The following is a 25,933-nucleotide window of genomic DNA, read 5'->3' on the forward strand; positions in this document are numbered from 1 at the left end:
TGATTGGCTTGGTACTAGAGCCAAAGAATTCTCCAGAGTGGGCAAAAAATCCTCAGTGTTCTCCTTTTGAGTTTGACAGCAGGGAAACGACCGTTGCGGTCCTCGGGCGACTGGCCTTTTTGAAGCATATTCGGATTTCCAGGGGGCGACCAGTTGCTTTCAGGCAAAGTAAAATTTATGGGGGCGATCGGTCGCTTTCAACCTGTGACTGGTCGTTTTAGGCAGTGACGATTCTGAAGGGAAAAATTCTAAAACGTGAGAAGTGTTGGCATTTGGATCTTCCTCCTGTACAGCTAAAAAATACATGTCGGATTCCCAGAACACAACATCCATAGAAGTATAGACCTTCTGACTAGGAAGATGCTAACACCGGTACCCTTTTTGACGAGGTGCATAACTGATGAAAACACATTTTTCGACGTGGTGATCCAATTTGCTGCGTTGGTGATCATGTAAGTGGATGAAGACCACACAGCCAAAAATCAGGGGTTCCAGGTTTTTGATAGGAGATATTTGGATATGGTGGTGGAGTGTTTCTAGGGGGTTTGGAAATTTAGGATACTGGAGGGAATCATATTGATAAGGTATGCTACAGAGATGACGGCTTTTCCCTGAAAGGGCCTAGGCATATTGGCACCAAAAAGAGAGGCACTTCCAATAAGTGTCTATTCTTTCGTTCCGCCACACCATTATGTTGAGGGATGTAAGGGCATGAGCATTGATGAATGATGCCATGATCTTGTAAGAACTGATTAAGATCATAGTTGAGAAATTCTCCGCCATTGTCGAAACGAAGAACTTGAATTCTATTTTGAAATTGTGTCTCTACCGTTTGATAGAACTATTGAAACTTGGAACTAACTTCCCTTTTGTTTTGAGAAGAGAAACCCAGGTCATGTGTGTGCAATCATCAATAAACGTGACAAACCATCTAGCTCCCCTTGGAGTGGTAATTTTAGCAGGGCCCAAACATCAGAATGAACAAAAGAAAAAGGAACTAAACTTTTATTTGAACTTAATTGAAAAGGAACACGATGGCTCTTGGCCAGTTCATAAATATCACACTTAAAAATGAAAATATTTAAATCGAAAAATAAGGAAGGAAATAGCTTCTGTAAATATCCAAAGGAAGCATGTCCAAGACGGCGATGCCATAACCATACTTCGGAAGTTTTCTTCTCAACACTTGTACCCCTAATTTTGTAAGCTTGACTGAGGCTGGCTTCACTGTCAAATGCCACAACCAATCGTCTTGCTACTGAGAATGTCCTAAAAAACACAATGAGTAGGCCAAAAGGTTACAGTGCAATTCAAAACCTTAGTCATTTGGGCAATAGACAAGAGATTATAATGTAAGGATGAGACAATCAACACAGAATCGAAACTGAGGCGAGTCAGAGAAAGAGAGAGTGAACCCTCCCTAATTACTGGGGAGGGGGTACCATTGGCATTAGACACCACCGATTCAGAAGACGATGTATGAGAGGTAATTTGTCCATGATCAAGGGTCATGTGATCAGTGGCTCCGGTGTCAATGACCCATATGTTTTTCTTTGAAAAACTATGTAAAACATAACCCTGAGCACCTGTTGTGGCTACAGAGGTAGAGGCGGGAGCCGGTGCAGTCGGAACGGCAGGACTTACAGGAGCTAAGTCGGATGATGTGTTGAGTGTTTTGTCCCTATTCTTGCACTGAGCTTTGGAGTGGTCCCACATAGGGGTGGCATTTTAGACTGAAAAACTGCAAAAACCAACCGACAATTTACCGCAATAAAACCGCAATCGCGGAAAACCGAACCGCTTTTGCGGTATGAAGAATCGAACCGCATTTGCAGTTGTGGTTACGGTATTTGATTTTCAAAACTTGCAGTTACCATAAACCTCGACTATATATTTTTTTTAATAAAGAAATTGCATTTTGTAGATAACATTGGTGCTCAAACAACACAATGGGGTCCTTGAAATCCACTCACCACCACCAACACTTGAGTTTGTAACTTTAATTTGAAACATTGGTGCATTGCATTTTCCTTTTAGTTTGTAACTTTAATCAATTTTGAATTGGATTTTTCCTTTGGGTTGTAACTATAATTCATTTTGCATTGCATTTTCCTTTTGGTTTGTGACTTTAAAGGATTTGGAATTGGAATGCTTGAGAAGTTGAGGTTGTGAATGCTTGAGAAGTATAACTTTAATTGGAATGCTTGGAATTGTAACTTTAATTTTCTTTAGGTTGTGAATGCTTGAGAAGTTGAGGAGGTTGTGAATTTATATATACTTGAGAAATTGAGGTTGTGAATTTATTTATTTAGGTTGTGAATTTATATTTTTGGGTTAAAGTATGGTTGAAATCAAAAGGCTTCAGAAGAAGCATCAAAATTAGGCCTAAAATGTGGAAGATTGGATTTTTATGACACAAAAAGGACTTGTGGTTTCAAACCACTAATTCACGGTAGCCGACTGTTTTTGCGATTTACCGCAATGTTTGTGGCTTCAAAAATCACAATACGGCAAATAGTCGGTTGGTTTGCGATTTGGGCAAAAATTCGCGATTACCGAACCGCAACCACCCATAATCCCACCAATTTGTAACATCTAGCACGTATATGTTTGCTTCCACCACAATGAGTGCATTTGTGTTCCGGACGAGAGCTTGTGACTTGAGTCTGAGAAGCACCATTGGTAGAAAACGGAGGGCCCCGTGGACGTTGAGTGGTCAGGACAACAGTGTCTGGAGTGCTGGTCATGGTCAGTCGTTGTTGAGCTTCGCGATGGACATATGCAAAGTTTTCGTCAAGGTCTAATTTGGGATCTTTGCCCAGGATTTCCCCCCGGACTTGATCAAACTGAGGGTCGAGTTCGGCAAGAAAAAGGTGAACACGAAGATGATCCAGTTCTGTTTGACACTCAGTCACGTCGGCAGCGCAGTGTATGCAATTGAGAGTGTGGTGATCAATCTCCTGAAAGATGATCTACAGCTAGCTGTAGTATTTGTGCACAGGTGCACCATTCTGTTTAATGGTGAACGCCCGGTTGTTGAGATCAAAAAGGAAAGTTTCATCCCCACCATCAAAGTAGGTTTTCTTCACGACATCCTAGATTTCTTTGGCGGTACTCAAATGAATGGAATGACTCATCAAGTCGGGAGACATGGAGTCAATGAGCCACCCCTTCACTCGAAAGTTCTCCGTACACCATTTGCTGTAAGTGGAGGAGAGCTTCGAAGGTTGCAGGCGTCGTCGATAGGGCACCCCAATTTTTCGCGGGCAGCAATACGCATATCTATGACTTGAGGCCAAAAGGCATAATTGGTCTCAGTCAAGATGATGCGGGTAGGAAACAGAGTGTTGTCACTATGAATAGTAACAATTTGGGAGGTTGGTGGCGTGGAGGATAGTGGAGTGGAGTCGGTGGATTTGGAAGTTGAGACAATATCCATGGCAGTGGAAGGATTAAGAATAAGAGAAAAATATGTGGGATGTGTATGGAGATCTGAATTTGGGAAAGATAAATATGAGGGATATGATTGAGGGTTTGTGTTTGAAGAAATTTGATATGAGGATTTAGGGTTTATGTATGAAGAAATTTGATATAAGGATTTCGGGTTTGTGTTTGAAGAAAGTTTGAGATGAGAATTTAGAGACAACCGAGGATTGATTGCTCTGATACCATGTTAAAATATGAATATGGTTTGAATGTATTAGGTTAAATTTATTCTTCTCCATAAGGAGGTATATATAAGAGTTTACAGGGTTCTATACAAGGAATTAGATACAGTAAATAATTAGGAAAGTATCTCCTAATTATACCATGATATATCAACTATATAATATAGGAAAGTAAATCTCTTAATTAATCAAGGAAGTAAATCTCCTTGATTAATTAGGAGACTCACGTCAATACCATCCACATTCAGTTTGAAGCCACCAACAGCAAGGGGCTCCCAAGCTAGAGCAACCTAAGTCTTGAGAGTTTTGGACTGGGAAGCATAAGCATTAGAGAACCATTATCTTGCAGCATTCAAAATAACAATCAGCGGGCTAAAAGGAAGGGGTTCCTCATTAAACACATATTGATTCCTCCATTTCCATATATACCAGCAAGTAAAGACAAACCCAATGCTCCATGGCATCCCAGCACTCCAACTATTAGAACCAACAGGGAAGCTGATGATCTATTGCACTAGGTCCTCGCTAAGCACAGAGCACAACTTTCCAATATCCCACCAACCATCAATGACAAAGCTGTTGATATTGTTTAATTGCTCTGGGGTTAAGGTGTCTGTATGATTTAACAAAGGCTCAGCAGAAATCTAGTGGTCTTTCCAGAAACGAACAGCATCCCCCTTACCAATTTGCCATTGCATTCCTTTACAAGGAGGTCAGCATCATGTAGGGTGGAGCAGCCTCGTTTTTCTTTTAGGTAGGGTGTCCTTCTATGATTGCACCACATGTCCTTTTTCATTTTTTTTTAATTTTATTTTTGTGTGTTTTTATCTTAAAGAATTCATTAAAAAAAAATATATATATATATATATATTTAAAAATCAGAAAAATATACATAAAATTGCTACAAACTCCCCACGACATTATCTTTGATTATGGAGGTCTAAAGTCATGATTCAAAGTATTTGAGTTTATGGTAATGATTGGTTCAAAGAAACAAGAGTGTTAGTTCAAAGAACACTAACTAGTGCTTTGGTTTGTTTAGAAACAAACATGAGTTTTTTTTTTGAATTTTTTGTGAAGTGTCAAAATTATATTTTTGGAGCATGAGAGAGTATAGAATGTCACAAGGAGTTCGTAGTAATTTTTGGTGTCTTTTTTGGATTTCAAATTTATTTATTGTGAATTTTTATTGCAATTTGCAACTTAACAATGACAAAAGCAGTCGTTGCCGTTTGGGAATCTAGTCAAGTTGTCTTTTGGAAAAGATAGTACTTGGGATTAAATGTTTATACAATCCGGTGTGGTTAGGGGTGGGCATAAAAACCGATAAACCGATCAAACCGACCGAACCAAACCAAACCAAACCGAAAAAGGAAGTTTTTTGACTAAACCGAAAAAGTCAACTATGGACCTGAACCGAACCGAAGGTTCACGGTTCGGCCTTCGGTTCCAAAATTTTCAGAACCGGTGGACCTGAACCGAACCGGACAATATTTAAATATATAGATGTTACACGTGGCGTCGTTTGATTGGCCAAAAAATAGTTGCATGTGAGACATGTTGCAGCGGATTTTTTTTTCTTTTCCTTCCGTATCCCTCTCTCTCGCACGAGACAGAGTATCTCTCTTCTCTTCCCTTCTGTTTTTCATTTCTTCTTCGATTTTGACCTAACGGCTGTGCCTGTGGGTGGCTGCTCAAATCTTCAATCCAGAGCTGCACCTCTGCTGCGGCTGCGCCTGTGGCTGCTGCGACAGCATCTGTGCCGCTTCCGCATCGATTTCACGATCTCCCGCCCAGGCCTAGGTATCATCCCTTCTCTCTCTCTCTCTCTCTCTCTCTCTCTCTCTCTCTCTCTCTCTCAAGTCGACCTCAGCCTAACCCACATCACCCCTCTCTGTTTCAGGCACATACAACACAAACCCGATCAAGAGCCGCCACAACCACCTCCATTGCCGAAGGTAAATTCTCTCGTCTGTGCATTGTAGGGTTTTTATTTTTATTTTTTGTTTGCTTTGAAATTTATCTATATATCAGAATGATATATGCTATGGGAGCTATGGGAAGTGTTTTCTATTAAATCAGAAGTGTGCGGTGATGAGGCTATTTATGGACTAGAGTTTATGATCTGGGTTCTTCTCCCAAAAGTTTGATTACAAACCCTTGGCTGTCTGAGCACTCTTAATCTGTTTTCTCTTGTCTGGCAAAACCCATAAAAATTTTCTCAAATTTATTGGCTTTTTTTTGGCTGTAAAATCAGACTCAGAGACAGAGAGAGAGAGAGACAGAGTGGGAAGCGTATTCTCACCATTTGATCCCTGCCGTTTCATCTGTGATCTCATCCTCCTTCTCAATGTCTTCTCTGGTACTTCTCTCTGGGTTTTGACTATCATTTCTTGTATTATCATCTTCCATTTTCAGTTTTATTCCCTCTTTTTTGTGGTTTTCATTTCATGCCAATACGATAAGAATTAGAGCGATCGGAGCCGACCCAAAGGACCCTGCTTTCTTTTCTTTAATACTATATGTTTTCTTCTCCCTAGGCGATTGTTCTTTCTGGGTTTGGTTTCTTTTTAGTTTCTTTTCCTGGGTTGGGTCATTTTGCTATCGAATCATTTAAAAAGAAATGAATTTGGTTGGTTTTTGGCAAACATTGCAAAGATCCTCAGTTGGGTATTTTCAGAATTAAGCCCAGTGCAAGGAATTGGCTTGGGTGATTTTTCCCAAGTTTCGCATTTTCCTTTTTCTTTTTGTTGTGTTTTATGAGCTTATCATTTACTCTCCTACCCATATCATGGGTTGTAGGTTGTGCATGGGAAGCATTACTATTGCAGATGTTTAGTCCTGCTTGCATTGTTGCTCGATTTATTATTTTGTAGTTTTTCTCCGTTCTTTTATCTTTTGAAAAGGTTAGACTATGGACATTTGATTGAGGGCTATAATAGCACTTGATGTTGCATTCTTGTTCCTGTGGTGATTTTCCTCGGTATAGCTTTATAATTCTGCATCTCATTTGGGCTAGCAAATTGCCTCTCATTTTGTTTTTGTTTTGTTTTTTCTAAAGTTGTTGTTACAACATTCTGTTGGGTATTTGCAATCCCCCTAGAATCACTGACAAATCAATGGCCGTTTGTAGCAGTGACCATTGTTCTTTAGGTTGTGTGCACCACTTAGATTCATAGGCTGCACTGTTTCCAGTAAGTAACTTCTACAGTAAGTAACTTCTGCACTATTTTGTAGAAATGGGGAGTAAAACATCCATGACAAATTTGAATAAGACTCTCCCTTCTTAGTGTGATTAAGATATGTTGGAAGGTATTTTTATTGCATCTTATTTTAATTATGATTTGTTGATGGTGAAACTTTGTGTTAATTCTTTTAAGTGTTGTGTAGGTTGCTTTGTGAAGGCTTTTGGAAGAATGGATGCAGCATATTTTTTTGCAAGGATATTATCTCTATGTGTATTTTTGTGATGGGTTGTAATCTTTAATGTCATAAGTTTAATTTGGTTGGTGTATTATTTTTTGTAATGGTTTGTAAGAGATTATATTTCCTTTCCTTGGTTGGTTGGTTGAATGTGTGTGTGAGATTTATTTAGTCTAGAAACTTAGATTGGAATGATGGATTTTTATAGCTTGAATGTACATAATTTCAGGTTTTGAAAGACAAGTAAAAAGTGTTTTGGGCTTGTTCATAAGAATTTAATATGTTTTGGCAATTTGACAACAAAAAAAGGGTTTTGGCTGAAAGGAAATCGGATTTGGGCTTTGTTTTGCTAAAAAAATATGATTTGGGCTTTTTTTGGCAGAAAATAAACAAGATTTGGGCTTTTGGAAAATTGTAAAAATGGGCTCAAGCCCAAATCGAGATAATGCCGACCCGACCCGAGAATCGAGTCCATTTTCGGTTAGGCCCATTTTCGGATTTCACCCTATACCCGACCCGACCCGAGAATCGAGCTCCCCTTCGGTTTTGGCTTGCGGGTCGGCCAAAATTTGACCCGATCCGAACCGTGCCCAGGCCTAGATGTGGTCCAATTTGTCTGTAAGCCAGTTCAGTTTTCGATTTTGGAGCAGAATCTGTTTTTTATTACTTAAATAATGTTTTTTTTACAAAACTTAACTAAAATTTTATTTTTAGGGCTTAAAAATTCACAAATGACCTAATTTCATACAAAGGGAGGTCATTGGGCCTAGAAAAGATAGGTGATTTGGAGTTGGGTATTGGTAATTTTAACAACAATATTAAAACCTTGCAAGTGCACAAATCAAATGATATGATAGTAAGCAAGCAAATTTCCACGGAGATTGTAATCTAAAGAGATATTTATCAATGTCACGTAATGAAAATTAAAACAAAAGGACTTCAACACACACACACCAACAACGAGGTGGTTTTTGATTTGATTTTGTGAATAAAACAAAACAAGGAAAAGAAAACCAAACAGAATTAAAATTAGAGTTTTAAGAGAAATTGGTTTAGAATCAGTCAAGAACAATAGCTAGGACTCACTATCCACCTCTAACCAATCAATCAATCCATAAACAACAATAGATAATCAATTTATAGCAAGCATATGATGACGACACTCACAACAAGATCATGGCATTTGACTCGAGTTGCATGATTCTCTCTTAAGTGTATGTAAAGTGTATGACAATTACATCAATGCGTGTATTCCTAAATGAGTACATTTCTAAATGCGTGTATGACATTTACTCAAATTAACAATCAAGAATCCATTACGATCAAAGAGGATATGAGTGTCACAAAAACCCTAGAACATGACATTTGTTATTAGGAATTCAAGAATCGATTTCTCATAACTAACTAGTTCTTAATCCAATTATTCGTTGCAAACAAAAACACATTCAATATGGCAATTGACCTATCTTCTACAATAATTTAATTCAAATACATGCTTCAAAGTTAGCTACTCAAAGAAACAAAATATCAGAATTCGCATAACATAGAGAAACCAAAATTATCACGCTTGTAGAAACTGGAAAATTCATTCAAACTTGTTTATAAAATTGAAATCATATTTAGGGCTTCAGGATTAAGCCCTAACTAACAAGAAATTAGTTACTCATATTCTTGGATGAACTCAAAAATAAATACATAAGAACTGAAAATTAAAAGAAGAAAGGAAAAGAGAGAACTCGTTGGCAGCTTTCTCCTCTTGCGCAGTTGATCTCCTTAGGACGTGAATGCTTGTTTGGGAGCCTTGGCTAGCCTTTTATATGACTTATATTAGAGTCCTAAACCCTAAAATTGACTGAAAGTCATCCAAGAAGTCTTGGTAAACAAGGAATCTAAATAGGAAAGTAAAGATCACAATTCCTAACTCCACAGAGAAATACAACTCAGCCCAATTGTCACACGATTTGGGGATTTCGGCCTTCTAGAAAAATCAGTAAAAACATATTTTAGAAAGATAAATGTCTTATCTTTCCAACCATATATTGCATATAACTTGAAAAATTCTGGAAGGCTTCCGTTTCTTCACATTCACGTAATATGCTATCCTGTCTGCACGTAGGCTAACTTTACTTGTAATACTGTACCAATTGGCGTGGTAGAAAATTCTAGAAAAATCAAAGATTGAACTTCAAGATGTTAGCTTTCATCTCCATTTGGCCTTGTGCTAAAATAAATTCCTCCGAAAAGTTGATTTTCCCTTAAAAACCTTCTAAGAGAGCAGAAAAGCTGAAAATAAAAAAGGTAAAGTAATAAGCCATTTTTAAATCTAATTCTCCAACAAAACCTAAGTAAAAAGAGAACATAAATGAGTATATTTATGGACTTATCATTGGGCTTAGGAAAGATTAGTTATGATTTTAGAAATTTAGCATTAGTGTTAAATATTGTATTTAAAAAATAAAAAATACACAGCTAGCCAGCCTGTTTGTTCCAGTCCAAATTTTTCACTACAAAAATCAAAACTGGACCAATCAGGTTCAGTTCAATTTTTGGTCAACTCTGTCTAATTTCTATCCTCATATCCGACCCATTAGGGTTGAAGACCCTCACCCTTGGAGAACATTGCCATCCCTACCTAGTTTGTTTTCTGAAATGAACTTTTGAGGGCACCATATATATGATCATCCTAATAAAAGTAAAAATCAGGACATATATTTAGAGAGAGGTTTATTAATTATATTATGATCTCGCCGAGGATACTTATCATTATTCTTTTCATCTTTCTTATACAGCCTTAGATCATATCCACATGTTACTATCAGATATGTATTCGTATTTTCATAAAGTCCATGGTGTACAAGTCTTATATGTTTTCATTTAATAACAATCACTGAATTGAATTCAAGCAAACCCCGTATGATTAGTGCCAGAAGAAATTAACCATTGGCCTTTATCAACGTATTTTTTAAATCACAAAGCCCAAGAGGCCCAAGGCCCATCTTCTGATTAATTAAATATATTATATATATATATATATATTAATTAACAATTGACCCAACTAATTAGGCATTGACCCAAATACCAAAACCCACGAGCCACTCAATTGGGCCACTTGCATAACACAATCCAAACTATTCTATTTCCAAGAGTAATGCTTATTAACACTTTTAAGAAACTCTAGTTTTCAATGTAGAACTAATTTCAACTCAAACATGTTTGCAATGCCTTGTGAAAACCAACACTAATCACCTTCTTCTTCTTCTACTTCCTTCGACTCCCAAACACACACAATATTAATGCCACTTTTGCAGGGATCCTCCAGATCGAGATGGCACATCCGCAGTCAGTATAGCGAAACAGTTGTTTGCTTGTGATGCAAGACTTTATTTTTTTAATCAGCTTGTGAAGTCGTGCAATTGAAAACAGAAAGCCTCCTCCTCTCACTAATTAACTCTCTCTGAACTCATGGACCGTTGGAGACCCGTGTCCCTTAGAGAATGGATAGCAATCAGCCAGCATTTCGCTGAACAATAAAAATCTTGGCCATTAATGCCTACGGGTAGCGGCAAATCTCAATTTTACTTTCAATCAACCCACTAGATGCCCATTTTCGTGTTCATAGAAAGCCAATGTGAAACATTATAAAGTCAAAATCTAATTTATTTGGTAGAATATGTTTAAATATCATAAGATAAAACCGCAAATTGTCGTCAGTTGCACTTGGATTGGAAATAATGGGTCTAGTTTAATTAGGAAGTGGTGTAGGCCAACGTGGGAGCGAAAGTGGGAAGGCCTTCGTCAACGCATTAAAAGACATGGTTCCACCTCCTGGACTCATTCTCCCTCGAACAAACGCAGTTCTTTTACCGAAGTTGAAGGTCACAATATCTCCACCCAAATCTAGATATAAAATATCCTCATCGTTTGTGTCAAAAGCCCGCACCCTGGCAAAGCACCATCCTATCGTCCCCGTTGCCCAACATTCACCAATTTGTGGATTTTCAGCAACTAATTCCTTCAGGTCAACCTTTTTTATCAAACACCATTTCATCAATCTGCTTGCACCATCCGCCTGCTGATCATCTTCTTCTTCGACTTCTTTCAACTCCCAAACACACACAATGCCACTTCGGCGGGGATCCTCCAGATCAAAATGGCACATCCGCAGACGCCCTCGACACACACCTAGGCACTCAACACGTTCAATCTTGTATTCGGGCTTATGGAATTGAACGAAACGACATAATTCGTTGTTGACGACAATGTCACCAGTAATATTAGCACCTGTCGAAATACTGTTGTTTATGTTGTTGAACGGATCCACCCCAATAAGAAGCCCACCAAAAACCAACCAGCACACCATTCCATTGTAAGCAACGCCTGGAGTACAAGAGTGACAAGTAAAACTAAATCCTCGGGAGCTCGATATAACTGACTCTCTCCATTCACCAGTCTCAGAAGAGAAGATTTCCACAGTGAATTCCAATAAATTATGTTCAACTACAGGTGCAGGAATTCGCACCACCCTGTACCTATAATCAAGCTTGTTGTTGGAAGTACTTGTCCGATCATCCATCATTTCCTCCCGGTTATAGTAGTGATGATCGCACGTGAATCCCGTTAGTACTGATTCCAGATGAACACGAGGGGTGGGAGGAAGAGCAATCCATTGCTTGGTGTATGGATTGCAGATGGAATAATCACGTGCAAATCCATCCTCTACGCAGCACAAGATTAAGTCATTATATGTCCCCAACACATATGACTCGATTTGTCTGGTTTGATCAAAACAAGGAAGGAAACTGAGAGATAAACTGCGTGATTTGCACCCGCTCGGAAGCGCAGCCATGATGAAAGATTCCCAAATCGGATAGATTCTGTTTATTGGATTATTGGTTTTGGAAAAGAATAACATCACATCCATATCAGTGTATCTTTCAACCAATACATCATCATCACGAGGAAACGGTTTAGGAACTGGTGTCGGCCAAGATGGGCGTGAAAATGAGTAGGCTTCAGCGTCATAAAGACTCCGAGCATTTTTGGGCCTCCCTCCACGTCTCTTGAACGAAGTTCGTGTACGGAAGTCGCATGCTACAATATCTCCATCCAGAGCTACATATAAGATATCCTCATCTTTTGGGTCTAAAGCCAACACCCTAGTCCGCCACAATGCGTACATACTAATTACTGGATTATTCTCCGTAACCAGTTGATGCCACGAAAACTTTTTTATCAAAAACCATTTCATTAATTTGCCCCCATGCGACTGCTCTTGTACTTCTTTCCACTCCCAAACACTCCGAGTCTTGCCAGTCCCTGAGTAGCACATCCGTAAACGCCCTTGGCACACGCTTAGACACTGAAGACATATATCAGTGTCTTCGGGTGCAAAAGCAGGCTTATCAAATGCAGTGAAACGACAGAATTGATTCTCAAAAATATAAGCACTAGTACTACCACTACCACTTGTGGTCTTAGGGTTGTTGTTGAAGGGATCCAACGCCATAAGAATTCCACCATTAGCAGACCAATACAACATTCCTTTGTAGGCAAGCATTACCGGATTGATGTCATCAAAGTTAAGGAAGTCTTGGGGGCATTGTATAACTGACTGTGTCCATTCACCGGTCTCCGATGAGAAGATCTCCACCCTGAAGTGCGAGGGATTCGGTCCACGCTGACGAATTCGGTTCACAACTCTGTACCTATACTCAGAATTAAGCTCGATGCCAGCATTTGTACTAGTTATACGATCACCTTCGAGCTCCTTGCAGTTATAGTAGGCACCGTCGCATATGAATCCCGTTTTTGCTACTGCTCGATGAACTCTTGGTGCTGGAGGAAGAGCAACCCATTGCTTGGTGTATGGATTACAGATGTAGTAATCACGTGAAAGACCATCCTCTGGGCAGCACAAGATTAAATCATTATACGTCGCGACCACAGCTAGCCGACCAAAGCCAGGGACGAAACTAAGAAAGAACTTGCGGGTCCTGAACCCAGACGAAAGTGCGCACATGGTAACAAATTCCTTATCTCGTTTATTTCGTTTGGTTGCCTCAAAAAATAATGTGTTATTTCGTTTGGTTGCCTCAAAAAATAATGTGTCCTCAGTTGTACCTTTTCGCACAGAGAGAAAGCGTAGGACAAAATAAGAATTCGAGATTACAGCAGACCAACGTTTAGACACACACTTACATTGAAAAACGATTTTATTGCGAGGAAGTCGACAAAGGATTTCAACCAACAGATGTTGAGGAAGATCATCAATATTCATCTTTAGTTCACTATTGCTTCCTTTGGTAGCAGATTCGCCTATAAGGATGCGCAGTGGAAACGTCTTGGAGAACTAAAAAATTTCAATACGATATAAAGGAGGCTCCGGAGGGAAAAGGGAGGGATTGAGAGGAAAGAGGATGAGAGGGGAAAAGGAGGGCAAAGGGGGCTGCGGCTGGGATTTCTTTCCTTAGGGTTTTCTACCATTGAGGGAGAGTAAGTTTTGCTTTATATATTACATTTAAAAATAATTAGCATTAATTAAAAATTTAAAATAATCTTTAGAAGCTCCTGAAAGTCTCCCTATTTTAGAAGGTGGATCGGGAGGGATCCTAAGTCTCTATATTTAGAATTCACACATTTATTTGCATTTCACAACATCTGAATCGTCTAACCAATCCAATGTTTATAACTTGGCCATGTTAGATAAGGTAATATATGATACTTTAAAAAATAAAAAAAATTTAATGACGGTAACTTGACGCCGTTGCTCTTATCTCTCTCCTCTCAAACAACTCCGTCCTCCCCATTTCTCCTCAAACTCCTCCTCGACTTTGAGAGTCGACCTGAAGCTTCTTGGACAGTCCATGTTTTTTCTGATGTTATGTTTTTTGTTCTATCTAGTGTTATGTCCGCCATATGTACCTTTGTTTGTATCCCTTCGACCCAAAAAAAAGAAAAAAAAAAAAAACTGTTCATTTTTCTTTGTTAGTTCCAGCCTTTTGGTCTTTGTGTGTTTTCGTTGGTTTTGCCTTTGGGATTAATGAATCCTATCTTAAACCAAAAACACGAATCTTTCCTCTTTTGCCTACTATCTCATCTTTCTGATTTGTTTTTCACACGTAGCTATTGCAAGCGATTGTTTCATATTTCTGGAAGAAGAAGAAAAAAATTTTACAACCACTGCAGCATATCAATATTCTTCTAATTGATAGCTTTTAAATACCAAGATACTGCTCGAATTGATTCTTCAAGCGCATGAATTTTGATCCACATAATTTCTTAAATGATGGAGATTTTTGTCTTGACTCTGGTTTTTTCAAGCTCGGATGAAAAGATCAAAAGGAGAGAGAGAGAGATGTCAATTTGGAATAAATAAAAATAAAAATTTGTCCTAGCTGATGTGGCTAATTTATAAGCATAGGATTGCTTGGCCGATCCAGATGTTGCGAAATGTGGGTAAATGCGTACTTTGTAAATGCAAAGGCTCGGAATCTGATATATGGAGCATGGCTGGAGTTGTATTTTTTCAAGAGTAATGCTACACTTACCACATTTTTATCCCACATTTCTATACCACATGATGTGGCATGTCCATATTATATGTCATATCAATTAAATCAATGAAGTGTATTTTAATTAAGACAATTAGAAAAACAAATACTTGAATAAATCATAAAAGAAAAGAAAATATTAAATAATTTTAATTGATGTGGCTGTCCACCTCAGCTGTCACATAAGATGGTATAAGGATATGGTATACAAATGTGATAAGAGTAGCATTATTCTCTCTAAAATTTGTCTAAAGAAGTGGTTTAGGGAGCCCATTACTTTTTGGTTAATGTTCTCTTCAAATTCCAAAGCATAATATTCTTGTTTATGAAATCTTTTAACCTATTAATACATGTATATGTCATGCGAAAGAATATGTAAATTTCGCCTTTCAGTCTCTTGCCACATTTTTTGTATTGTGTACACAAGTGTAGTTAGAATTGATTTTTTTTTTTTCAATAGTATACACAACAATGCATATTTTTTTTTTTTCGTTATACTTATATACGTGCTTAATGATAGAATAAATTAACCAACTAGCTACTAGTTTAGTGAAAGTTTTCTTTTTCTATTGTTAAAAGAATTGATGTCTCGAGTTTAAATCTCTTCTCCCATAAGGATTTCAAAATGCAAAAAAAGTTAACGCAAGGTTAAAAAAAATAAATAAATAAAAAAGTAAAAACGAAACAAAATGAGAAATGCAATAGTCACAAGAGCACACTGATATACCAAAATCATAAAAGTTTAGTATAATTCTAATATTTAAATACATAGAGTACTTGTTCTGACTCTACATGATACCCAATAATATAAGACCACTTTTTCTTTTTTTTTCTTTTTAAAGATCACTAAACAGAAAAGACTACAATGAAATTTTAAGCCCCAAAAAAAAAAAGAAAAAAAAAAAGAAACAAATTGTGGGCACTTGGTTTGGAAATAATTAGTCGTTTAATTAGGAAGAAGTGTGGGCCAACGTGGGAGCAAAAGTGGGAAGGCCTTTGTCAACTCATCATCAATTCCATCTCTTGTCCTGATTCTCTCTCGAACGAAGGAAGTTCTTGTACGAAAGTGGCATGTTACAGTATCTCGTTCCAATTCTATCTACAAAATATCCTCATCGTTTGTGTCAAAAGCCCGCACCCTGGCAAAGCACCGTCCTTTCGACATTGCCTGCCATTGAGCAATGTCTGAATTTCCTGCAACCAATATTTCCTTCAGGTTAACCTTTTTAATCAAACACCATTTCATCAATCTGCCTGCAATTCCATCCGCCTTCTGATCATCTTCTTCTTCGACTTCTTTCAGCTCCCAAACACACACAATGCCACTTGGGTAGGGATCCTCCAGATCAAAATGGCACATTCGCAGACACCCTTGACACACACCTAGGCACTCAACACGTTCAATGTTGTATTCGGGCTTATGGAATTGAACGAAACGACATAATTCGTTGTTGACGACAATATCACCAGTAGTATTAGCACTAGCACCGGTCGAAATAGTGCGGTTAATGTTGTTGAACGGATCCACCCCAATAAGAAGGCCACCGAAACCCAACCAGTATATCATTCCATTGTAAGCAACGCCTGGAGTTCGAGAGTGAGAAGCAAAACTAAATCCTCGGGAGCTCGATATAACTGACTCTCTCCATTCACTGGTCTCAGAAGAGTAGATATCCACTGTGAACTCCAAACAATTCTTTTGAACTGCAGGAATTCGCACGACCCTGTACTTATACTCAGCATTAAGCTTGATGTTATTAGAACTTGTTCGATTACCGACAAGTTCCTCACGGTTATAGTAGGGATGGTCGCACATGAATCCCGTTAGTACTGGTCCCCGATAAACTCGAGGGGTGGGAGGAAGAGCAATCCATTGCTTGGTGTATGGATTGCGGATGTAATCACGTGCAAAATGACTATCCTCAGCGCAGCACAAGATTAAGTCATTATATGTCCCCAACACATATGACTCTATTTGTCTGGTTTGATCAAAACAAGGAAGGAAACTCAGAGGTAAATTGAGTGATTTGCACCCACTGGGAAGCGCAACCATGAAAAAAGATTCCCAAATCGGATAACGACTGTATACCGGATTATCGGTTTTGCATGAGAATAATATCGCATCCATATCAGTGTCTCTTTCAACCTTTACATGATGAGGAAACGGTTTAGGAACTGGTGTCGGCCAACAGCGTGAAAATGAGTATGCTTTCATATGAGCACTTTTTGGTCTGATCAGAATAGGCTAGCGTGTTGATGAACGAACTTCTTGTACGGAAGTTGCATGCTAAAATATCTCTACCCATACGTACATATAAGATATCCTCATCTTTGTATTGGTGGTGGAGTTCTTGTTTCTCTTGGATGTTTTCAGCAATATGAGCATCAAAATGGTTGAACATTTGGCGAAGCCTGTTTAGCAGTCGTTCAGGGAGCAGGTTCTGAGCATGCAGGACTTCCAGAGCCTCCTTTAGCTCTCCAAAGTTTTCTTCAGCGGAAAAAGTTTCCAGGTCTCTGGAAAGTCAAGTCCTGAGAGTTTGTTTGGCTTGCTTTGCTGCATTTGAGGCATGTGTTTCATCCCGAAGTTGAAGAAGCTGTTTGGCAGAAGAAAGTTGGAGCAGCACTCGATCTTCTTCAGAGATAGTAGCTTGTTCAGGGACTTTTTGCCCATAATTAGTATCAGTGGCTTGTTCAGGTGCAGTGATAGGCTCGAAGATCTCATAGGTTGGGATGCCTATCCCGTGCCCTGTTGTGGCTTGCACACTTTCAGGGCCAGCAGCCTGATACCAAGTAGATAATGGTAAGTTTAAGTTGGAGTATATAATAATCATAAATAAAAATGGAGAAGAATTTACTTCTTCAGGAGTTTGAGATGGACTTGGCTCTGGGATAAGGTTCTCCCCGTTCCCTTGACCTAGTATGTCCTGTATGAACTGCCCAGAAATAAAGATCAGTCTAAGATAATTGTCCTAAAAATCCTAAAGAGATTGTTTACCATCAATCCCCCGTATTCATGAGCCGCCCAATTTAAATCTCTATGCACCCAGCTCCATCGAACCTCATGCATACCCACAGATTCTGTGAAGCTCCTCAAGAAGGGGAATAATGGACCACACTTGTTTCTAAAGTCACCATTTATCCCATTGATAAGCAATTTTGAGTCTGTTTCCACAATGACATCTTTAAAGCCAAGGTTAGCTGACAAAGCAAGCCCTCTAATTGCTGAATGAGCTTCCGCAGCTAGTGCTGAATCACAGCAAATAGGACCAGCTAAACCCCCAACAAATTGACCATCAGTATTTCTAATAACAACACCAACACCACCTTTAAGAGTGTCACCAATCCATCCTCCATCCACATTTATTTTCACAAAATCACCTGAAGGTGCATTCCAAGAAGCAGGATGGACATTCAAAATGCTGTTCACGGCCACATCATCACCAGGAACCCTTCGGATTTCAATAAACTCCCTTTGAGCTCTTAGCGCATTCTCAATAACCTTGGCCAGGTCAATGGTGCTCCCTTCAATGACAGCCTTGCACCTGGTTTTCCAAATCTCCCAAAGGAAAAAACTTAAAAGGGTAAGCATATCCAACTTGTCTTGCTTAGACCCCAATCTAATACTCAAAACTTCATTAAACCACACATCAAAAGTTCTCAAACGTTGTTGATCAATTTGCAATGACAAAGGGGACCCAAACCATACTGCCTGAGTCCAGGGGCAGAGAAAAAGCAAGTGTTCAATCGTTTCTTCAAACTGATCACACAAAGAGCAGATAGAAGAGCCACAAATATTTTTTCGAAATAAATTCAACCTAGTTGGAACCACATTGGCGACAATTCGCCACATGAACATCTAGATTTTTGGCAGAGTGCTAATCTGCCAGATTGCTTGCCAAACCTGGATGGGTATAATATGGGACGAATGCGAATTCCCCATAGCCAACGCTCTATGTGTTGAATGAAGAACGTGATATCCTGATCTCACCGAATACAATCCATTAGAAGTCCAGGGCCAGACAACTCTATCATGGTGCCATGAGTCCCCCATAGGTATTGAAAGGATTCGTCTTTTTGTTTCCCAACTCAGATAGCTTGCCACCGAGTCTAAGTTCCAAGAACCACTCCTCACATCAATAATTTCTGAAACCAGTTGAGGGGCGTTGATAGGTATTGGAACAAGCGGAGTAATAATCCCTACCTCAGGAACCCAATTATCAGCCCAAATACTAGTACTCTCCCCATTCATTATTTGCCTTCTAGCATTGTTCATCACAGTATCTCTGCCTGCCAATAAGCTTCTCCATATCCATGAAGGTCGATGCCCCAAGGTAGCATCCTTAAAGTCACAATCTGGAAAGTATCAAGCCTTTAAAAGTTTAACCCATAAAGCAGGTGGGTTATTGAGGATTCTCCAGCTTTGCTTAGCAAGTAAGACTAAGTTGAAATCGTATAAGTCTCTAAACCCCAAACCCCCTTCAGATTTAGCTAGAAGCTGGGTCTCACGACCACCATTGTCTCTGGTGCAAGTTCTGGTCTTGGATGGACTCCCATGTCCTCCTTAAGTTTATTTTTGTTTTGGGTTGAAAGCTTTTCTTTGCTGGGTTGTATGGATTCAGTTAAAAGGCTTTCAGTTTTGCTTTTCCTTTATTGTAAGATCTTTTGCCGAATTTTCGGCCTTGGAATGAAGTTTCAGACTTGACAAAAAAAAAAAAAAAAAAAAAAATCAATCCCCGGTATTCTTAACAAAGTGTCTAATGGCAGACCTCCGAAGAATAGACGATGCTTCCGTCAAGAATCAGACTGCCAGGTTCTGCGGCAGGTTCATTAAAGCCTCTTTCTGGTTCCTTACCCTGACAATGATTGTCGATATAAAATGCTAAGGTACCATTTGCAAGAAGGCACTAAATGAGTTCCTAATTTAATAATAATTAACAAATATGACAGGGTATATCGAACAATAAATTCTGCCACTAGATTAGCAAAAGGGAAAACTAAAAGATAGTTATCAAGGAAGAGCTACTTAAATCTTCAAAAGACAACATTGTACAACCTTAACCAGAACCAAGTAGGACAGCAGTGTCCCATGAATCGTTGATATTCTATGAAAATCAAATAATTTGAACAAGAACAATATAAAAGAAATTCCAAGAGAAGGTTTGGATACCAATGACAATGCATTGAAATGAAATCCAACTCATATTTGAACGGAGATAAAAATGCACCAACAAAGAAGTTCCTGAAAGCTGTAAATATGTGTTTAATCCAGCTCATGTTCTTAAAGTTGAGAACATTAAGAATACCATTTTTTGTAATTGCTTTTCAAGATGTTTCTTTTTGTTTTGATCTTCACTCTGCTTTAGTGACAAGACTCGCCCCGAATTTTCCGAAACTCGAGACAAATCCTGTGGAAATTCCCGACATCACCCCGATGTCGGGCCGACTTCTAAAACTATATCCTTTTTCCCAAAAAGAAATAAGGGCACGAGACTTTCTACTGAAATATGGGCAGAGTCTCCCCTGTAAATTGAACATTCCCCAAATTTCAACTTGCACAAAATTCACAATTTAATATCCCAATAGGCAGCACGCACAATATAACTTCATGCAATTCACATAAACGACCTCTGGCCTTCAAATAACTGGAAACAGAATCGCCAGCAATGCTCTTGAATCAAATTAATGCATTAAACAATGCATATAACAAACCCAAACTTATTTATGAATGCCTAGTGTAATAAACATACAATAACTTTTTAATCAAAGCCTCGTTTCCATCCGAATTTCAAAACCAACTACAAATTCAGCACCCCACCCACTAAAACAACATAAGTAAAGTTTAGCCCACGACTGCACCTAGGCACTACCCTAGGCTGCCTACGTACCCTTACTGGGGGATCAAAGTTCTTTATACAAACATGTCTTTCCCAATATAACATAACAATCCTTTATTCATCTCCCTGGTAATCACATAATCTCCCCATACGTCAAAAAATTCAAAGCCACGTATGGGGTCTGTCAACACACTGGAAAGCCTACGCCACGTGTGACCTAACCATCACATAATCTCCCCCATACGCGGGAACATCCAACGCCACGTATGGGGTCTGTCCTCACGCTGGATAACCTACGCCATGTAGGACCTAACAATCACAAAATCTCCCCATACGCCGGAACATCCAACGCCACGAATGGGGTATGTCAATACGTCGGATAACTTACGCCACGTGTGACCTAATCATCACATAATCTCCCCCATACGCCGGAACATCCAACGCCACGTATGGGGCATGACCTCACACCGGATAACCTACGCCACGTGGGACCTAACAATCACAAAATCTACTCATACGCCGGAAAATCCAATGCCAAGTATGGGATCTGTCAATATGCCGGATAACCTACGTTACGTGTGACCTAACCATCACATAATCTTCCCCATACACTGGAACATCCAAAGCCACGTATGGGGTCTGTCCTCAAGCTGGATAACCTATGCCACGTGAGATCTAACAATCACAAAATCTTCCCATACGCCGGAACATCCCACGCCACGTATGGGGTCTGTCAACACGCCGGATAACCTACACTACGTGTGACCTAACCATTACATAATCTCCCCCATACGCCAGAACATCCAAGGCCACGTATGAGGTCTGTCCTCACTCCGGAAAACCTACGCCACATGGGACCTAACAATCACAAAATCTCCCCATACGCCGGAACATCCAATGCTACGTATGGGGTCTGTCTCAACGCCGGAAAATCCTACGCCACGTGAGACCTCACAATCACAGGGTGGTACTTAGAGTAGTGCATATAGCACTTCAAACTAACATACTCTCAATTGTCTAAACTAATAATAGAGGTATTCCCAATTTAGTGATACCAGTCTATAGTAGACTGCAACGTAATTTAATTAGAAAAATAATATTATTTTTAGACCAACGATCATGCACATAAACCTAAATTTCATAAAGCACCTAGCACAATTTAAATATTATTCAACACTTATTTTCACACAAATTTCATAAAATACTGTATTACACAACTAAAACATTATATTTTATTTATAATCAAATAATACTAATTAATGATAAGCAACAACCTCTAAGGAAAATCCTAAATCGAATCAATTTTCAATTTAACCTTAATAAAAAGGTTATCCTAATACCTTTCGAAGGGTGAATATAACACTACTACATTTTACACTTTGCGCGACGAAGATAATTTCGTCGCGCAAAATACATTGTAGTCGCACAAATTTTTACGCGACAAAAACTTCGTCGCGCAGAATCCGTCGCGCAAAGATCGTGAAGAAAGACTTTGCGCGACCAAGTTTTTTCATTGGTCGCGCAAAGTGACTTTGCGCGACGAAAAAATATTGGTCGCGCAAAGTAACTTTGCGCGACGAAAAAATATTGATCCCGCAAAACTTTGCGCGACGAAAAAATATTGGTCCCGCAAAACTTTGCGCGACGAAACACATTGGTCGCGCAAAGGTTTGCGCGACGAAAAATATTCGTCTCGCAAAGTTTTGCGCGACGAAAAATATTCGTCTCGCAAAGTTTTGCGCGACAAAAAACATTGGTCGTGCAAAGTCTCAAAAAAATTTAAAAAATAAAAAATTCCCGCGTTCCATTTTTGGTACCCGCCCACATTTTTAGAGTTTTGCGCGACGAACAATAACGTCGCGCAAATATTTGCGCGACGAAATATTTTTTTGTGTTTTAAATTTTTTTAATTAAAATAAACTAATTTTTACTTTTTATTATTATTTCTTTAATATTAATTTATTCAAAATTTTTACTTTTTAAATATAATTTAATTGTATGATTTTTTTAAATCACTTTAATTTAAATTGATATTAATTTAATTATAGTAATTTTTTCAAATTTTTACTTTTTAAATTTAATTTAATTGTAAGATTTTTCTTAATTACTTTAATTTAAATTGACATATTCAAAATAAAATTACATATGAAAAATAGTGATCAAATTATCCAATAAATATTTATATATATATAATATTCAAAATGTACACATGAATTAACAAAGTAAAATCCTAATACAAGCATATTGTGGTGGTAGTGGTGGATAATATGTTTTGATAGCTTCCTAATCCTCAACTTTAGCCATCAAAGTCTCAATGATTACCTACAAAAAAAAACAAATATGGTCAAATAACAACAACAACAAAAAAAAGAATGCATAATCTCCCCTAAAATTGTTATACCACAAATCCAACCCAAACTCCAATCTCTCCCCTTTACTCAACCCCAAACCCCACACAAACTCAAAACTAACTCCAAAAACACATATTAATGAAAAAAATTTAAAATTTGGAGAGAATATACCTTTTGGCAAGATTGAGAGTGAGTGAGAATGAGAGGGAGAAGTGAGAGAATTAGATAAGATAGTGATAGAGAGATGAGAGAGTGAGAGATAGTGAAAAGATAGATGAGAGAGTGAGTGAGAGTGAGAGATAGTGAAGAGAGAGATGAGAGATTAAGTGAGAGGAGTGAGTGTGAGAGAAAGGGTGGGATTTGGGGAGAGGGAAAGAGAGAAGAGAGGTAAGAGTAGAGAAAGAAATTGAGAAAATGGTGGAGGAGTTATTTCGGTTTTTAAAAACCGTATCACTTTGCGCGACGAAAATACTGTTGGTCGCGCAAAGTTTTGCGCGACGAAACATATTGGTCTCGCAAAGTTTTGCGCGACGAATATAGAAATATTGGTCGCGCAAAGTCTAAAAAAAATTATTTTTTGAAAAAAAAAAATCCCGCATCCCATTTTTGGTACCCGCCAAAATTTTTAAATTTTTGTGCGACGAAAAATACATATTGGTCGCGCAAAGTCTAAAATAATTATATAAAAAAATTCCCGCGTCCCATTTTTGGTACCCGCCCAAATTTTTGCGCGACGAAAAACATATATTGGTAGCGCAAAGTTTTGCGCGACGAAAAATATTGGTCTCGCAAAGTTTTGCGCGACGAATATAGTAATATTGGTCGCGCAAAGTCTAAAAAAATTATTTTTTTAAAAAAAAAATTCCCGCATCACATTTTTGGTACCCGCCAAAATTTTTAAATTTTTGTGCGACGAAAAATACATATTGGTCGCGCAAAGTCTAAAAAAATTATATAAAAAAATTCCCGCGTCCCATTTTTGGTACCCGCCCAAATTTTTGCGCGACGAAAAATATATATTGGTCGCGCAAAGTTTTGCGCGACGAAACATATTGGTCTCGCAAAGTTTTGCGCGACGAATATAGTAATATTGGTCGCGCAAAGTCTAAAAAATTATTTTTTTTTAAAAAAATTCCCGCATCCCATTTTTGGTACCCGCCAAAATCTTAAAATTTTTGCCCGAGGAAAAATACATATTGGTAGCGCAAAGTCTAAAACAATTATATAAAAAAAATTCCCGTGTCCCATTTTTGGTACCCGCCCAAATTTTTGCGCGACAAAAAATATTGGTCGCGCAAAGTCTAAAGTTTTTTTTTTTTAATTTTAAAAACCCGTGTCCCATTTTTGGTACTCGCCCAAATTTTTTGAGTTTTGCACGACGAACTGTTGGTCGCGCAAACTTTTGAGAGACGAAAAATTGGTTCGTAGCACAATATTTATAAAAATAATTGTTATGAATAATAAAAAAATAAAAAAATTTTATTTTATGATTTAAAATATAATTAAGGTGAAAGCTACTTAATAAATGTATATACTATTCAATTTCTTAAGTGTTATATGTACAAAATAAATAAATTTAAAGCTACTTAATAAATAAATATATATATACACGCACACACACACACACACACACACACACACACTTCAACGATCTAACCATAAGACTTGTTTGTATATACTTCAAGATCGTATACCCCAAAAATCAAAAAAAACAAACATTCAGAGATCTAGTAACGGGACAAAACTTTTCGATAGTTATAAATGAAAAATCACGATTTAACGGTTATTTTAACTCCGATTTTGATGATTTTTTTTTACAGCTACACTCCTTGACCCTATATGAATACAATGACTGAATTTGATCTTCAATTTAAAACATTTGCACTAGTGGATACCACAAAATGTTATGTTATATTTAACTAAAGTATAAATAAACTCTTAATTGTTAGTGAATATATTGTTTTGATGGCATATGCATTCTACGAAACTAGTTTCAACGATCCAACCGTCAAACTTGTTTTTTTAATCCAACCGTCAAACTTGTTTTTTTATACTTCGAGATCATATACGCCAAAAATCGGAAAAAATAAACATTCATAGATCAAGTAACGGGACAAAACTTTTCGACGGTTATAAATGAAAAATCATGATTTAACGGTTATTTTAACTTTGATTTTGATGATTTTTTACAGCTACACTCCTTGACCCTATATGAATACAATGACTGAATTTGATCTTCAATTTAAAATATTTACACTAGTGGATACCACAAAATCTTATGTTATATTTAACTAAAATATAAATAAACTCTTAATTGTTAGTGAATATATTGTTTTGATGGCATACACATTCTACGAAAACTAGTTTCAACGATCCAACCGTCAAACTTGTTTGTTTATACTTCGAGATCATATACGCCAAAAATCTGAAAAAATAAACATTCATTGATCAAGTAACGGGACAAAACTTTTCGATGGTTATAAATGAAAAATCAAGATTTAATGGTTATTTTAACTCCGATTTTGATGATTTTTTTTACAGCTACACTCCTTGACCCTATATGAATACAATGACTGAATTTGATCTTCAATTTAAAATATTTACAGTAGTGGATACCACAAAATCTTATGTTATATTTAACGAAAGTATAAATAAACTCTTAATTGTTAGTGAATATATTGTTTTGATGGCATATGCATTCAAAAAAACTAGTTTCAACGATCCAACCATCAAACTTGTTTGTTTATACTTCGAGATCATATAGCCAGAAATCGAAAAAAATAAACATTCAGAGATCAAGTAAGGGATAAAACTTTTCGACGGTTATAATGAAAAATCAAGATTTAACGGTTATTTTAACTCCGATTTTGATGATTTTTTTACTGCTACACTCCTTGACCCGATATGAATACAATGAAATAATTCGATCGTCAATTTAAAATATATATTTTCTAACAAAAACCCAATCCGAACAACAAGAATATATTTTTCTAATAAAACTCCGATCCGATCTAAAATAATAAATTTAAAGTTACTTAATAAATATATATACCGTTTAATTTCTTAAGTGTTATGCATACAAAATAAAAAAAAAAAATAAATTGGTT

The 25,933-nt window shown here is 37.7% G+C and overlaps 1 protein-coding gene, 1 long non-coding RNA gene and 1 other non-coding gene across 3 annotated transcripts; 2 read left to right on the top strand and 1 right to left on the bottom strand.

Moving 5' to 3' along the window:
* Positions 1–5,285: 5,285 nt before the first annotated feature.
* LOC117629709 lies at positions 5,286–7,362 on the top strand. The gene is made up of 3 exons (XR_004586147.1): positions 5,286–5,471; positions 5,572–5,626; positions 7,059–7,362. It is a non-coding gene; the product is annotated as an uncharacterized LOC117629709 (long non-coding RNA).
* Positions 5,751–5,848, top strand: LOC117633292. Its single transcript, XR_004586605.1, has one exon. It is a non-coding gene; the product is annotated as a small nucleolar RNA Z157/R69/R10 (small nucleolar RNA).
* Positions 7,363–10,697: 3,335 nt separating the features above from the next.
* On the bottom strand, positions 10,698–12,659 carry LOC117632793. The gene has a single exon (XM_034366373.1). It carries the CDS (start codon positions 12,646–12,648, stop codon positions 10,834–10,836), a length of 1,815 nt encoding a protein of 604 aa, XP_034222264.1. The 5' UTR covers positions 12,649–12,659; the 3' UTR covers positions 10,698–10,833.
* Positions 12,660–25,933: the final 13,274 nt, after the last annotated feature.

The sequence above is a fragment of the Prunus dulcis genome, chromosome 6 (assembly GCF_902201215.1).
Source record: "Prunus dulcis chromosome 6, ALMONDv2, whole genome shotgun sequence".
NCBI lineage: Eukaryota > Viridiplantae > Streptophyta > Magnoliopsida > Rosales > Rosaceae > Prunus > Prunus dulcis.

What these genes read in the sequence shown, in the direction of transcription:
- LOC117632793 (XM_034366373.1), bottom strand. Translation starts at nt 12,648, where the DNA reads ATGCTTGCCTACAAAGGAATGTTGTATTGGTCTGCTAATGGTGGAATT.